Source organism: Orycteropus afer, unplaced genomic scaffold (genome assembly GCF_000298275.1).
Source record: "Orycteropus afer afer isolate SDZICR_OR568_19922 unplaced genomic scaffold, OryAfe1.0 scaffold00015, whole genome shotgun sequence".
In the NCBI taxonomy this organism is placed as follows: Eukaryota; Metazoa; Chordata; class Mammalia; order Tubulidentata; family Orycteropodidae; genus Orycteropus; species Orycteropus afer.
In genome coordinates, this window is record NW_006921602.1 from 19128991 (window position 1) to 19145503 (window position 16513).

General features: G+C 36.2%; 1 protein-coding gene across 1 annotated transcript in view; it reads right to left on the reverse strand.

The window, feature by feature from the left end:
* RNF111 (ring finger protein 111) overlaps positions 1 to 16513 on the reverse strand; it is a 215079-nt gene that overhangs the window by 16286 nt on the left and 182280 nt on the right. The window contains 2 exon segments of the mRNA XM_007958405.2: positions 2453 to 2708; positions 7233 to 7552. Coding sequence (XP_007956596.2) covers positions 2453 to 2708; positions 7233 to 7552 — 576 coding nt within the window.

The window sequence follows — 16513 nt, forward strand, 5'->3', positions numbered from 1 at the left end:
CTGCTAACCAGACGGCTGGTGGGTCAAAACCACCAGCCACTCCTTGGAAGGAAGACGGGGAAATCTACTTCCATAGTGATACTGCCTCAGAAACCCAAGGAGGGGTCGCTATGAGTCAGGTCTGACTTGATAGCACATAACAACAACAACAAAGTTCAACATGTCACCTGCAGGTGCATTATTATGATTCTATTTCAAAAGTTACTAAATTCTTACAGTTTTACAGTGTATGCTAATCACAACAATTTACCATAAGTAGCCTTATTTATATGTTATGAATGTATCTTGTTAATAAGATAGAGAAACTTAAATGACAGTATTTCAAGTACAGTTGTTTTGTCATTTCTTTAAAGACCACAAAACTTTCAAAGCAAGGATACAATTTCTTGTTGCATTTGCATTGTTGGTATGCATGTAAACACACTTTAAAAACAGCAAACTATTCACTGTATCAAAGTTTCCAATTTCTAGCCAGTAAGAATTACTTGCATTTTAATATGAGAAAAGTCAGTATCAGAGAGATTAAATATACCTTCCTCAAAGTCACTAAGCTAGATATAGCTGGGAGGTCAACTCAGATCTATCTAATCTAAAGTCATTGCCTCTGTCTACTATATCACACATCTTGTCTAGTAAAATTTTGATGAAAAAGGATTAAAGTAGTAAATATTTCACACGAGTTAAAACATACTAGAGATTTAAAAAAAAAAAAAGCAAAGGGAACAAAGGAAAAACTATATATATAAAAATACACTCCACTTAGGAAACAACCAGCACCACCTTCAGTCTCACAGGCCCCCTAGAAGGAGTACAAATTGCTATAACCCCTTGGAAAGAAATTAAACAGTATTTATTTGAAAGATCTATCCTTTTGACCTAGTAATTTCACTCCTAGGAACTTATCCTATAGATAGACTCAAATAACTACAAATGATTTAAATGTCCATCATTAAAGGATGATTTAAAATACAGTGGAGTATTATGATGGTACTAAATACAATAAGCTAGATTTTTATGCATTAATATGGAAAAAATTGAAGATATATTATTAAAGAAAACAAAATGCAGAACGATATGCTTAATATGATCCTATTTTTTTCTTAAAGAGAAACATACATACATGTGTACACAAAGAAGATTTATGAAAAGTTTGTAAGAAGCTGCAAATAACTGCTACCTTTGAAGTATTATGAATAATGCAATGTGAGGAGAAGGGACTTTTGACTTACTTTATCTGATTATGAATCAACTTGAAATTTTTAGGATATATAAGAGTTACTTTTGTAATTAAAAAAAAAGATTTAAGTCTAGCTTAGGACATTAAAACAAGAACAGACATACTTACAAACTTCAACATACTATTTTTAAGGAAGGGGGCAAGAAACCACACATTCTGAGTTCCTAATAAAACATTATCAATTAAAAGTGAATGCCAACAACTATTTCAAAACAGTCTATACATCATATTAGTGGTCACAGAATTTCCCTATTTGTCAAGGTTTGAAAAAATTAATCCTGTTTCAAAACATGTTTTCCACCTCACACTTTAAATTTTAAGTTACATTATTGAAAGGTAAATGATATATCACAATGCTTCACTGTCCAAATTCTGGGTTGATGCCAGCAATGTCTACAGGATCCAGACTTAACAGAATTATAGTAGTGAAAGAAGAAATCTAAAAGACGCATAATTAAAAAATTTGCTTTGCCTGTAATCAGAATGAAAGATAAATTACTTAATAACTTCCTCATTTATTCCTAGAATATTTTTAGTAGTTACTGTTAAGTATTTATTTGAAATTTCCATTTGATTATTTTATCATACTTAACAAAGTAGTAAGTATATGCTACACAGCATAAGGCCATTCATCAGTTCTGCTTTTTTTAATAGATGTTCATTTCCTTAGAAAAGTAACACCTGATTCTATTTTAATTACTTGCACTAAATGATTGTAATTTATTTCCAACCAGCAAAGCCTTCTGTCAAAAAATTCTCTTATATCTCAGTTAAGCTTGAGAATTCTTAGACAAAATTCATTTTACTATTCCTAGAAACAATGATTAAACTTTCAAATTTCTTCAGTTACACCTAAAGGATAAATCTGAATTCCGTGAAACATCTCCTTGTACAAGAATCTAAGCTGCTATTCAATGTACCTCAATTTCAGAGACATGAAAATGCAAACGTAAGATGTAAAATCAACAAAATATGATAGTATTTATTTTTTTGACCCTTTTAAGCAACACTGTCCCTTTTTATCTTAGAAAACTGATGGTTTGGGGGACATGGGTTAAAGAGTGGATGAAATGGGAAGAATACATCCCACTCTCAAGCCAAGTAAATACTAAAAATTTGTGAATTAGGATTAATGAAAAGTTATTTCATGGAAGAATGTACACTGTTTCACTTATATACCTCTAAGTTTTTTGCCCACTTAAAATTTATACTTACAAGGAGGTGGCATGTAATGTCGACATGATGAGAGTGAGGCTTGTGGAGGGGGCTGGGGCTGGGGCTGCGCAACCATGCTTGATCCATAGCCATCTATTGACAATGGCTGACTCTGGGCAGCAGCAGCAGCCTGATGGCCAAAAATTGCAGCTCGAGAAGAAGAAACAGGGCAGCAGGGGTCAAATGCAGATGCTCCATGAAAACCACTTCCATGACTTCTGATACCACTGTTGCTCAGGTCTACTGGTAATGCCTGCTGTATAAAAAGGAACTATGTTTTTTTTATCTAAGTTTGAGTCAAACATTATTTCGTGTTATAAAAGTACTCCTAATGCAACCTGGGGAAAAAAGAATCTTTGAATTAAAAATTTGAAAATGATAAAATTCTTCGTGTGAAGATCTACTGAGCACCAAAAAAACTGACCATGTCTATCTGGATTGTGAAAATGACAGTGGTTTTATATGTAAAATTTTAAATCAGTTTTTAAAAATGAAGCATATGATTATACCACAAACAAAATTTTAATTGATACATTACACTAAGGTCTACTTCTCTTAAATTATCTAGATCTTACAAAGAAAATGTAAAATTTACAAAGAATATTTTGCACATTCTCCTTTACCTTAAAATTTTTATTTGTAACTTAAGACTTCATTAAACATACAATCACACCACTGTGAACATTAAGGATCTAGGAAAAAATTGGTTTGTCCCAAGTTTCTAAACTGTATACACCAAGCATTTAATTAAAACTCTAGTGGTGCAAACAAGTCCACATTATCCAAGATACAAAGGGTGTAAGATTACTCAAGGGAAAGGGTAAATCATGAAGTACTTTTGGCTCATTAACCTTTTTCACTTGTAAAAAGAAACAAACAAACAAAAATTAACTACTGATTATTTTTATTAGGAATATAATTTTCAGGAAAGGTTCATTTTCTAAAGAGTCTACATTCTCTATCAGTAGTTTTGGTTGTTTATTCCCAAAAGCAAGGTGAAAAGTTCTAAGTAAACTGTTTTATCTTCTCTTCTATAGCAACCTACAGAAAAAGAATTACTTCACGTTCTTAAGCCATTTCAATACAAGCTTACTGCTCCAGTGTTCAGGTTAACTGTACTTTTCAAAATGTGATTAAAGAAAATAAAGATTTGATGTTACATATAGAAAAACATACAGGAATTATTCAATATTGAAAGCTGAGGGGCAGGGAGATAAAGAAAGTTAAGATAATGAATACATCTGCCAGAGCCCCTGGTCACCCAGCAGTCTTCAGAGAAACCATAGCAGTCTTTGTACTTTTAATGGGCTCCAGGCTCAGGGGATAATGGAAACAAAGGGATGCCTAGATGCTAAAAGTAAAGAAGGATGAGAGCACAGTAGCAGAAGCTTACTGAGGGAGAGAAGGAAGATGCTTACAGTCAATTAAGTAAATGTCTGAACTCTTTATTCTGAATTGCTAAATGCAATGTATGCTGCCTTCAAATTCATGTAAATAAAGCTGAGACTATAATTGTGAGAGTGTGAATTAATACTTATGGTCAATCCTCTCCCTGCTATTTAGGCTAAAATTTGACAAATAGACTAGAGTATCAACATCCTATTAAAGTAAGCAAGTTTCTATCTTCTCCATTCAGTGATTAAGAACACTCCTAGTGACTGAATAAAGGGAAAGCTCTTCTAGTAGGAATCACAGGTAAAATTAAAAACAAAGAATAGAAAGAAAAGGACAAAACCTACAATGTGGTCTACATATATGTGAACCCTCTTCTATAATTGCAACAGTCCATTCAATTCCTAATCCTGAAAGAAAAAAAGAGAATAAGCAGAATAGAAATGGAAAATGGTATTACTCTACATGTATTATAAATGATGCCTAACACTAACTGGGGAGCTCTGGTGGCCTAGTGCCTAAGGCATTTGACTGCTAACCAGAAGGCCAGCAGTTCAAACCCACTAGCCACTCCTCTGAAGGAAGACTGGGCAAACTACTTCCATAGAGATACCACCTTGGAAATGCAAGAAGGGGTCACTATGAATCGAATCAACTCGACGGCAGTGAGTTTGTGTTTTTTATGTTTGTTTGTGTAACACTAGCTACAAATATTCTTTCAAAAGAAATATTCACATCTAAGAGAGTGGTTAGGGCTACAATCAAGTGACTACTGCAATTTCTTAGTGGGTCTAATCATCCTCAATCTTTCTTTGCATATCCACACAATCATAAGACATCTACCTCATCCCAAATGTTCACGGCAGTTATTTTTTCCCATTCCTCAACTTCCTACTGTGCTCAAACTGGTCTCAAATGGAGAGTATATGAGGTCATCTTATGAGCATATGGCTAATTTCAGAGTACTCCAAATGTCTAGATGAGCAGTAAACTGTTCATATCTTCAAAACTTCACTCTGTTCTGTTTCTTACCCAGTGTCACCAATGAATGCCTGGGATCCTGCTGATTTCCCTGAAGTTTTAGCTGCAGCCTAAGTATCTTAATTTAGAGATAGGTGAAAGCTTGTTCTACACTGACAGAAGTGTAGGCAATAGTCTACATACAGCTAACTCAGGCATGCACAACTGAGCTGCATTACTGTAAAGGTTCAACAATTACAACAGTCCTGAATGAAAAGCCCACATTACTTTCTGGCAGCTTCTGAAGTAATGTAGATACAGGCAGACTCCATTTCTCTACCATTTTCTTACTACACTTACAAAATTCCTTTATTCACTCTAAATTTTTAGTAAAAGGAAATTTTGTTTTTAAGCAGGGCCTTTCATTCAGTCCAGTAAAACATTTTTTTTTTTGATGCCAACTGGTAAAGTAGGTCCAGATAACCAGAAGATTTTAATGCTTAGAACTGTTACCAGAACTAAAATGACATCTAGTCTCTTTAACAGGATGTTCAATTAAATACTTTCACTTTTCCTTTTAATAACAACAGTTATTTCCTTTTAATAACAAGGAGTGCCCCATCTTCTTAGTTATTTTTAACTTGCAAACTTAGAGAAGATAACCATCAAAATTTAAAAAAGAAATAAAAAAGGATGAAGGAGGTACTTTAGGAAAGTTCAGGTGATACAGAAAAGCAACTGCTCTCTATTTTCTTTCTGACTTTAAGTTTTTTCTAGCACAATTTCCCTTGATACTACCTCTTTTGGTTTTGAAAGCATGCAGCGCTCAGGTTTATACCACAATTATGCAGATATGACATGTGAAAGTTACAATAGCATATTATAGTCAACTTCCTTTACTTCATATGAACACCACTACTACGATGATATTGGACATCCCAAGCTAATAATGAGCATACTTATAATAATATTATGAAAAACTAATATAAACTACTCAATTAAGAGTCCCTGGATGGTGTAAAAAGTTCACATGCTTGCCTGCTAACCAAAACCCTTGTTTGAGTCCACCCAGAAGAGCCTCAAAAGAAAGATCTGGTAACCGAGTGCCAAAAAATTCAACTTGAAACCCCTACAGAACATACAGTTCTACTCTGACATACATGGGGTCATCATGAACCATAATCAACTCAACAGCAACTGGTTTAGTTTTATTATTATCATTATTTTAACGTAATTATATTTTTCCTGACATTTTAACTCTCCATTTGTTTAGAAGGCAGAAAAATTTCTTAATGTCAAAATTAAAACCTCATTTGCTCCTTAGAAACTATGATGTAGGTTTGCAGCTGAGAAAGTGGTCTGGTCTGATTCTAGCTGAGTGGAGGTTATAGAGAAGGCTCTAGAATAGAAGGTAGAAAGGAAAACATTGGGAAAATGTTCTAATTTCTTTTTTTCTTTTTAAATGCCCTTTAAACGATCTATTATTATCAAGTGGATAATATACAATAGAAAAATGTATTAGATTGTTTGCTGTGTAACATGTCTATAAAGAGAAAACAATTCAGATTCAGCCTTATAGCTAGATAGAGTAAAAGAAATGTTTGGATGTTCTTTGGGATTATTCATTTCAACAAAGTCTGTCACGCTCAACAAGTTCCAAATGACAGTGTGGGAACATGTGAAATTGAAATGAAGTTGTTGGAGAAATCTGAGAGGCATTATGGAAAATCAGAACAAGTTATGCATACTCCCTAGCTAAGTCTTCAATGATCATTTTCATTAAAAGCCACCTTATAGATCCTCGTATTTGTTGTCACTGGTTTCCTTGGAGTCAGCTTCAACTCCTGGTGATGTTATGTATAACAAAATGAAATGCTGCCAGTCTGTGCCATTGTCATGATTGTTAGTATGCTTTTATCCACTCTTAAATTATTTTTTCTTAGAAATTAATACCTATTTAATAAACAATACATTATTTAAGGCCATGTGATTTGTACCTGAAATACTTATTGTTGTTAGGTGGTGTTGAGTCAGTTCTGCTTCTATATACAACAGAAAATGTTCTAATTTCTAATAAATCAGGTTGACACAATGGCTTCATCACTGCGTGAAATAAAGTCCCAAAATCAGATTGACCTGTATTTGACTAAAAATGTCAAACACAATTGTAAAATAAAAATAGTGCTTTTTTGATTAAGCAGCACTTCTGATTTTCCATCTCTCTGATCACCTCAACTAGCTGTAATAATTGAGACCATCTGAAAATACGAGAAACTTAATTTTTCTTTAAAATCAACAGAAGATCACTAAATTAGGCTATTATCACATAAGCAATGTGAATATGATTTATAAAATATATAAAATTTATCATTCTTTTTTTTTCCCATAAACAACCACTACAATTAAAAACTCATCAAATTACACATACCTGGTCATGGTAGTTGCTACCAGAACTACTATTTCCTCCACAAGGTGCTTGCACTTGTGGAGGTCTTTCCACAAGGCAAGTAGGATCACTGAAGGAAGGAGAAACTGGGACAGCTGGGTGAGGAGTATGGTGGTGGTGGTGATGATGTTGAAAGTGGTGGCCATGCTGCTGAAAGCAACTTGTGTGTGGATGTCCTAATGCATGGTGGTTCTGTGATGATCCTCCACATGGTGAGTGTTGGGGACAGCAGGAAGGTAACCTTGGCATTGCAGGAGGGCCAGTTTCCGTAACAGCAGTAGATGTAGTTCTCCTGGAGTCATCTTGGAGCAAGAAAAAAACGCACAAAACAATCAAATTTATCCAATATCACGATATAAAAAACAGAGCTATGTAAAATAAGTAAATAAATAAAAAACTAATTAAGAAAGGTTTAATAAATTCAGATCTCTGTAAATAAAATTGGTTCTTTGTGCACATCTTCCAACAGACACATAATTTAATTTTAGGTAGTCTTCTTTATTGAGATCATCCTGAAAGAAAAAGTTCATCTAGAAGTTCCCATTTAACACAATGTAAATATGGGTATAACACATGATTAGTCACAGGCCATGGTAAATAACTAGTTACCTCATCTTTTTCTAGGTATAATGAATGATTACAAAACAAAACAACGCAACCATGCCATGGAGTCGGATTCAACTCATAGTGACCCCTCGGTTGTCCAAGGGAGTATTATTATGGAAGTAGATTGCCCAACATTCCTCCTGGAACTGCATTTAAAAAATTCTAAAATATTTGAGTTTTAGATACCAAGATGATACAAAAGGTCTTATCATAACCTCCGTTCACCCTTATTACCATAAATTATTCCTATATAATGCACACCACTATGTAATTCTTAAAATCTCACCCAAACTCAGAACCTATCTGGCTAGGTCCCACTAGCCTGCCAACATCATTTCTTTTCCTCATGCCTCTAAAATTAGAACCAAAGAAATATAAGAAATGTTAAGACTTTGATACTTAGATACAAAACATCACTTATAATAATCTAATTATAAAGTTTCACATAATGGGAAAAGCATGGAGTCAAGCAGACCTGCGTTCTAATAATAAGTCTTAGCAGTGTGACCTTAGGAAAGTTATTTAACCTCTTTCTTACCTACAAAATGGGGGTAATTGCTTTGCATGTTTGTTTTCAGAAAAGATGACTTTCTAGGTATGCAACATCTGAGTCCTGATTATACTCTCTGCTACATGTTCAGAGTTATTTTCAAGGAAGACGTGTTTTTCCCTGTATGAAGAACTGTAAAAATATCCCCCAGAAAGGTTTCAAAATCAAATTTAAGAAGCAGAACCTTTCTTCAAACAACATGCAAACTACATAAACAGTGTTTTGTAAAAATAGAGATCTAGTTAAATTACAATCTTCTGCCAGTTTGTGTACGGTGATGACCTATGTGCTGCTGTGAGGCTGGAGGTTACGGCACCAGTATTTCATATACTAGCAGGGTCACCCACTGTGGACAGGTTTCAGTGGAGTTTCCCTAAGACAGACTTGGAAGAAGGAAAGGGTCATCTACTACTTAAAAGAATTGGCCACTGAAAACCTTATGAATGACAATGAAACACTATCTGATATATTACTGGAAAACTTCATGAATAACCCTAAAACACTGTCTGATATAGTGCAACAAGATGAGCTTCTGAGGTCAGAAGGCATTCAAAATACAACCAGGGAAGAGCTCCCTCCGCAAAGTAGAGTCGACCTTAATGAAGGAGATGGAGTAAAGTTTCTGGGACCTCTATCTACTAGTGATGGGCTGTGATCCAAAATAGGAAGAAACAGCTGCAAGCATCCATTAATAATCAGAACATGGAATGTAAGAAGTATGAATCTAGGAAAATTAGAAGTTGGGACACATAAAAATCAATATCCAAGGCATTAATGAGCTGAAATGTACTGGTTTGGGCCATTTTGCATCAGACAATCATATGATCTACTATGCTGGGAATGACAAATGGAGAGGAATATTGTGGCACGCATCGTCACCAAGAAGTATTTCAAGATCTATCCTCAAGTACAATGCTGTCAGTGACAGAGTAATACCCATACACCTACAAAGAAGACTAGTTAATACTACTATTACTCAAATGTATGCACTGACCACTAAAGTCAAAGACGAGGAAGAAGATTTTGATCAACTTCAGCAGTCTGAAATTGACCAAACATACAATCTAGATGTATTGTTACTGGTGACTGGAATGTGAAAGTTAGAAACAAAGAAAAATCACCAGGAGTTAGAAAACATGGCCTTGGTGATAGAAATGACCCTGGAGATAGCATGACAGAATTTTGCAAGACCAAAAACTTACTCATTGCAAAAACCTTTTTTCAACAACATAAAAAAGGGCTATACACATGCACCTCACCAGATGGAATACACAGGAATCAAATCAATGAAATCTGTGGAAAGAGGCAATGAAGAAGCTCAGTATCTTCAGCCAAAACAAGATGAGGAGCTGACTGTGAAACAGACCATCAATTGCATATATGCAATTTCAAGATGAAGCTGAAGACAATTAAACTAAGTCCATGAGAGCCAAAATATGACCTTGCTATCCCACCTGAATTTAGACACCATCTGAGGAATAGATTTGATGCACTAAACACTAGTGACTGAAAACTAAACAAATTGCGTGATGACATTAAAAACATAGTCCATGAAGAAAGCAAAAGGTCATTAAGAAGACAGGAAAGTAAGAGAAGACCAAAATGGAAGTCAAGAGAGACTTTGAAATGTGCTTGTGAACAGAGAGTAGCTAAAGTAGATGGAAAAGATGACAAGATCAAAGAGCTGAACAGAAGATGTCAAACAGCAGCTCGAGAAGACAAAGTCATTTATTATAATGAAATGTGCAAAGACTTAGAGTTAGAAAACCAAAAAGGAAGAATGCATTCAGGATTTTTCAAGCTGAAAGAACTGAGGAAAAAAATTAAGCCTCAAGCTGCAATACTGAAAGATTCTTGGGGCAAATTATTAACTGATGCAGGAAACATCAAAAGAAGATGGAAGGACTACACAGTCAATGCACCAAAAAGAATTAGTCAATGTTCATGTATTACAGGAGGTGGCATTTGAAAAAGAACCAACTGTACTGAAGGAAGAAGTCAAAGATTCAGTGAAGGAATTGGTGAAAACCAAAGTTCCAGGAATTGACAGAATACCCATTGAATGTTTCAACAAAAGGATGTCATGATGGAGGCACTTATTCATCTTTGTCAAGAAATTTGGAAGATAGCTACCTGGCCTGCTGACTAGAAGAGATACGTATCTGTACCCATCCCAAAGACAAATGATCCAACAGAATGTGGAAATTATCAAATGATATCATTAATATCACAAGCAAGAGTAAAATCTTGCTGAATTCAAAAACTGTTGCACTAAGTACACTGACAGAGCACTTCCAGAAATGCAAGCTGGATTCAGAAGAGGACATGAAATGAGGTCAGATAGATCCTGGCTCAAAGCAGAGAATACCAGAAAGATGTTAAGTGAGTTTTACTGACTATGAGAAAGCATCTGACTGTGTGGATCACAACAAATCAGGGATAACACTGAGAAGAATGGGAATTCTAGAACACTTAATTATGCTCATGAGGAACCTGTATACAGATCAGGAGGCTGTCTTTCGAACAGAACAAGGGGGTATGTATGGTTTAAAATCAGGAAGGGTATACATCAGGGTTGTATCCTTTCATCATACGTATTCAATCTGTGTGCTGAGCAAATAATCTGAGACACTGGACTGTATGAAGAAGAACGTGGCATCAGAATTGGAAGAAGACTCAATAACAACCTGCAATATGCAGATGACACAACCTTGCTTTCTGAAAGTGAAGATGACTTGAAGTACTTACTGATAAAGATTAAAGACTATAGTCTGCAGTATGACTTGTACCTCAACATAAAGAAGACGAAAATCCTCAGAACTGAACCAACAGCAGCATCACAATAAATGGAGAAAAGACTGAAGTTGTCAAAGGACTTCAAATTACTTGGATCCACAATCAACACCAACAGAAGCAACAATCAAGAAATCAGACATCATATTGCACTGGGCAAATCTGCTGTAATAGACTCCTTAAAAGTGCTGAAGACCAAAGACATCTCTTTGAAGACTAAGGTGTGCCTAACCCAAGTCTTGGTATTTCCAACAGCCTCATATGCATGTGAAAGCTGGGCACTGAATAAAGAAGACGGAAGAAGAGTTGATGCTTTTGAGTTGTGGTGATGATGAAGAATACTGAAAATACCGCTGACTGCCATAAGAATGGAAGAAGTGCACCCAGAATATTCCTTGGAAGCAAGAATGGCCAGACTTCGTCTCACATACTTTGGTCTTGTTCTGAGAAAGGACCATTTCCTGGAGAGGTCAGCAAAAAAGGGAAGACCCTCAATGAGATGGACTGATACAGTGGCTGCAATGATGGGTTCAGGTATAACAAGGATTGCGAGGATGGCGCAGGACTGGGCAATGTTTCATTCTGTTGTACACAGGGTTGCTATTAGTCAGAGCCTCACTGACAACACGTAACAACAACAACAATAGTTAACAGAAGAATGGAGAGAGCGCAAGCCCTGCCCTTGACACCCACATTACTTCCTGGGGCACCAGCTTAGGAACCAAAGGATTCTGAACACCACTTTATTAGTTTTGTTTCTAGAGTAACCAGTACCATATATAAACCCTGCTCTTATTTGGCTCACAATATTAGCTAATCTCTTCTGGGCCAATATTATCAATTAAGAATCTTTCAGTAACTTACATAAAATATAAAATCCAACTCAAACTAGCCTAAACAATAAACCAGATTTAAAAGCTCACACAAATGCATCTGAGTGGGGGTGTTTCAACATATTGTTGATATGGTTCCAGCAAACTTCGATGTAACTTGCTTGGCTCTGCCCTCCATACATGTCCTATCCTTCCACTGCTAAATTTTCTTCTGTGTAAAGTCTGAGATCTAAATCCTGCTATGTATTATGTCTACTCTAAATCTTTGCTTATCTGTGTTTTCCAAGTCCCTAGTACTGCCTATTTGGGATAATCTGTATCCATTTGTAAGGGTTCTTAACCTGAGGAACTAGTATCTTAGAGTCTGTAAACTTGGATAAAAAAAGATTATAAATGTTCACTAAATACTAATTGAAATTTAGAATTTATTAAAATTAGGAATGTAATCGACAATAAAACAATAAGAACTTTAATTCTAATACTTTCTCCCTTCACTCTGAAAGATTATCTGCTCACCCCTTGAGATTAGTACTCCCTTGTCAGTATCAGTTCAGAGGTTAAATAATCGTTAAGTAATTTGTAACAAAAATACAAATAAATTCAACAAATGATTTACTCCTTAAACTGGTAAAATAAAGCAGATTCAAAGTCAATTCTACCATTACATCACTTTTACTCATTTGTATTCCAAACTTGTTGAATAATCTGGGCAGGGACAGGGTTACAGTGATTGATACAGATATGGCAGGGCACATAATGAACTGCCTATGATCCACAGCCTATTTTAGCTATGCTGAATCCAACCTTCAGGAACTACTATCTACAACTGTAATATTTGCAACAATTACTCATTATTAAAGTAGCTTTACCTCTTATCTCATTTGCAGGGTTTTATTTCAGCTTCCACATTGTACATGTGAAATGTCATTATGTGTTACTTCAGAAAAAAGGCTGAGAACATTTGTGACACAAAACCCATCCAATGGGTGTTTTAAATGACCTTCAAAATTCTCTAACTCTGAACACCTCTAATTTTGTAAATCAAGCTAAATGAGGATTATTAGTGACTCAGGAGAGGAGTCTGTAACTAGAGTAAGTTAGCTGTTGACTGCTAGCTCTGGTAGCGTAGCACCTAAGGGACTTGACTGCTAACCAGAAGCCTGGCAGTTCAAACCCACCAGCCACTCCTCAGAAGGAAGGCTGGGCAATCTACTTCCATAGTGATCTCAGAAACCCAAGGAGGGGTCGCTTTGAGTTGGGTCCGACTCGACGGCACATAACAACAACAACAGCAACGTGACTGAAGTGAGATATACGACACTTATCTTTTCCAGAAAGAACATGTCCTCCTTGTCTTGAATACTGTCTATTAAAAATTCAGAGAGAACAGGAAGCATAATGAATACAACATCTTTAAAGCTAAGCACATAATTAAGTCAGATAGTTAACAGTGTGTACTCAAAAAGAAGACTGACCTTGTAGGTCTACTTCCCAGGGTTCCACCTTTGCTTACAAATAATTCATTTTTTTTCTTGCAGTCCAGAAGCTATCTTTATTGGTAAGACAAGCTAATATCCCAAAGTAAATACAATCTCACAACAGGATTCCTCATTCTATTTAAGTCAGTAAGGATGAATAGTGTATCTTTCAAGAGCTACTAGTCAAAGAAAGCTACCATATATTAAAGGTAAAAGATAGAAATGTATTTGCTTAAATAAATAAAATGCTTTCCTTTTTATTAAAATTAGCCCATAGAAGGATGGCTAAAAATAAGATAGTCACAAAACTGGACCAGGGGACATTAACTTCATGGCCCAGTGACATCAAGCTGGTTAAAGTGCCTCCATGTAATACTAGGAGGATTACTGAAATATACACATGTATTTGTTCATTCCATTAGCATATTTTAAATATAATAATGGCATGGCATAAAAAAGGATCTATTAAAGGAAATATAAAAAAATACAAAGGAGAAAATGGAAGTTCTCATCTTTTTTTTTTTATTAGGATTTGGGTGAAGATTTACAGAGTAAATTCACTTTTCATACAGCAGTTCACATATACTTTGTCTCATGTCATTGACCAAAATTTACAATGCAGCAGCTCCCCTCCCACTTCCTCCCCATAGTTACCTCCTCCCAGTGTCCATCCCTTCATACTCTTCTGCACCCTGAGCTATCTCCCTGTGCATAAGCAGCCTTTCCTTCTCCCATGATTGTTCTCTCCAGGGTGTGTGTCTACTTGAGGTAAACTCACATGCCTGTACTTTGTTTGGCTGGAAACCACAGTTGTGGGTTCAATTCCAGACCTGAAGGGCAGCTAGGGGCCATAGTCTCAGTGGTTACACCAGGCTCTATTGGACCAGCAAACCTGGTCCCCCCTTCTTCTTTTTTTTTTTTTTTTTTGCCTCCAAATGATTTTGAGTTTTGTTCCACATTGTTCTCCCTCTTTATGCAGGATCTCCTACAACCCTTCCAAGTGGATGGCAGTGGTAGCTGGGCACCATCTAGTTCTTCTGGTCTCATAGTTGTATAGGTTGCAGATTGGATGGTGTACCAGTCACTAGGACTGATTGTTTCCATTAATTTTGCTTTTCTTCTTTCTTCTTGACGAGGAGAGACCCATTGTTGCATCTAGATGGCAGCTTCCTAGCTTTTAAGGTCCCAGTCGCTACTCGCCAAAGTAGGAGGTGGAACAATGTTTTGTATAGTATGTTATGCCAGTTGAGCTTGATGTCCCCTGCGACCATGGTCCCAAGCCCGCAGGATCAACTACTTGGTCCCTCTGGGTAGCTGGCTGTGACCAAGTAATGACCATAACCTTGCCCCTTGTCAGCTCTACTATACACCTGGGAATTCTGATCATTCACATGAACTTATAGGCCCATTGTCTGCCAACCCTATATATGATCTTGGATACACTCTCCATTTAGACATACCTAATTGTTTAGCTTGTTCACCCATCTATCCGTCCCTATACCCATGTTTGCTTTCACTGACAACTCAGTACTGTATATGCAAAGGGGTTCATATTTGTTGTCTGTACTGCCCATGTAACTCTCTATGTCTTTCTCATCCTCAATGCTGCCATATTGGTCACTCACATTTGGTACATTGCCCTTTTCTTCACCCAAATCAATATTTATCTCTATCTATCTAACAGCATTCCCTCCCACCCCTGGTAACCAACAAAAAAAATGTCCTCCAATATATAAACCTTTCCTTAACTTTTACAATAACGGACTAATACAATATTTGTCCTTTTGTGACTGACTTATTTCGCTCAGCATAATGTCCTCCAAGTTCACCCACGTTATGCGGTGTTTTGCAGATTCTACATTATTCTTTAGCGTTGCATAGTATTCCATTGTGTGAATGTACCAAAGTTTGGTTATCCATTCCTCAGTTGTTGGACATCTAGGTTGTTTCCAAGTTTTGGCTATTATAAATAGTGCTGCGATGAACATCGGCATGCATATATCTGTTCTTGTTATGGCTCTCACTTCTTTAGGTTATATACCTAGTAATGGGATGGCTGGGTCAAATGGTATTTGTATTTCCAACTTAGAAGTTCTCATCTTTGAAATAACTTACAATATATTCCAGCTTTGCTGTTTTACCCCTAGCATCTACACTATGCCAACAAAATGTGGGTGGCTCAATAAGCACTTGCTAAATTTAAGTCAACCCCATAATGGAATAGAGGCATGCATGCAACCATATAGTTTTCCACTGTGGCTAGATGTCACAGAAAGAGAAAGAAGACTTCTTCTTTGGCCCTCAAGGAACTTATTATTAATCACAGAGACAAGTTAGTATATGAATCAACCAATATTATGAAAGAAACAGTGGGTTCTACTATAGCATAGTAGTTGAACTGATGTTGTAATCAGTCTAGGAAGGAGATGAAGCCAGCAGAAATGAAAGGCACTAATGAAGTCTGACCACCTGTAAAAACCTCTATCATGTTAACAGAGGAAGAACAATTTGGGCTGGAACAAGGTTGTTCTGATCTACAGAAAAACACCATGAGCAAGTCTGTCCCAAAGGTGGTCATCAGTACAATTAGGAGTAATATCAAAATAAAGCCATTAAAATCCTCAAGACTATGGCCCCTAGTTACCCTTAAGGCCTAAAACTGAATTCCTGTGGTTTCCAGCCAAACAACAGATACACATATTAGGTGAACATTTACATCAGGTAGATACACTCCTTAGAATGATCAATCATGGGAGAACAGAAGGGCAGTATTTGCATAGGGAGATAGCTCAGGCAGGAATGCATAGGAAAGAAGGACACAGGGAAGAGGCAGGGAGGAAATGGGAAGAGAGCTGTCACACTGTGGGGAATTGCAGTCAATGTCATGAAACAAAATGAGTAAGAACTGCTGTATGGAAAATGAATTTGCTCTGTAAATGTTCACCCAAATCACAATAAAAATTTTAAAAAAAGAGAAGGTCATTAAAAATTGTAATGAAATTA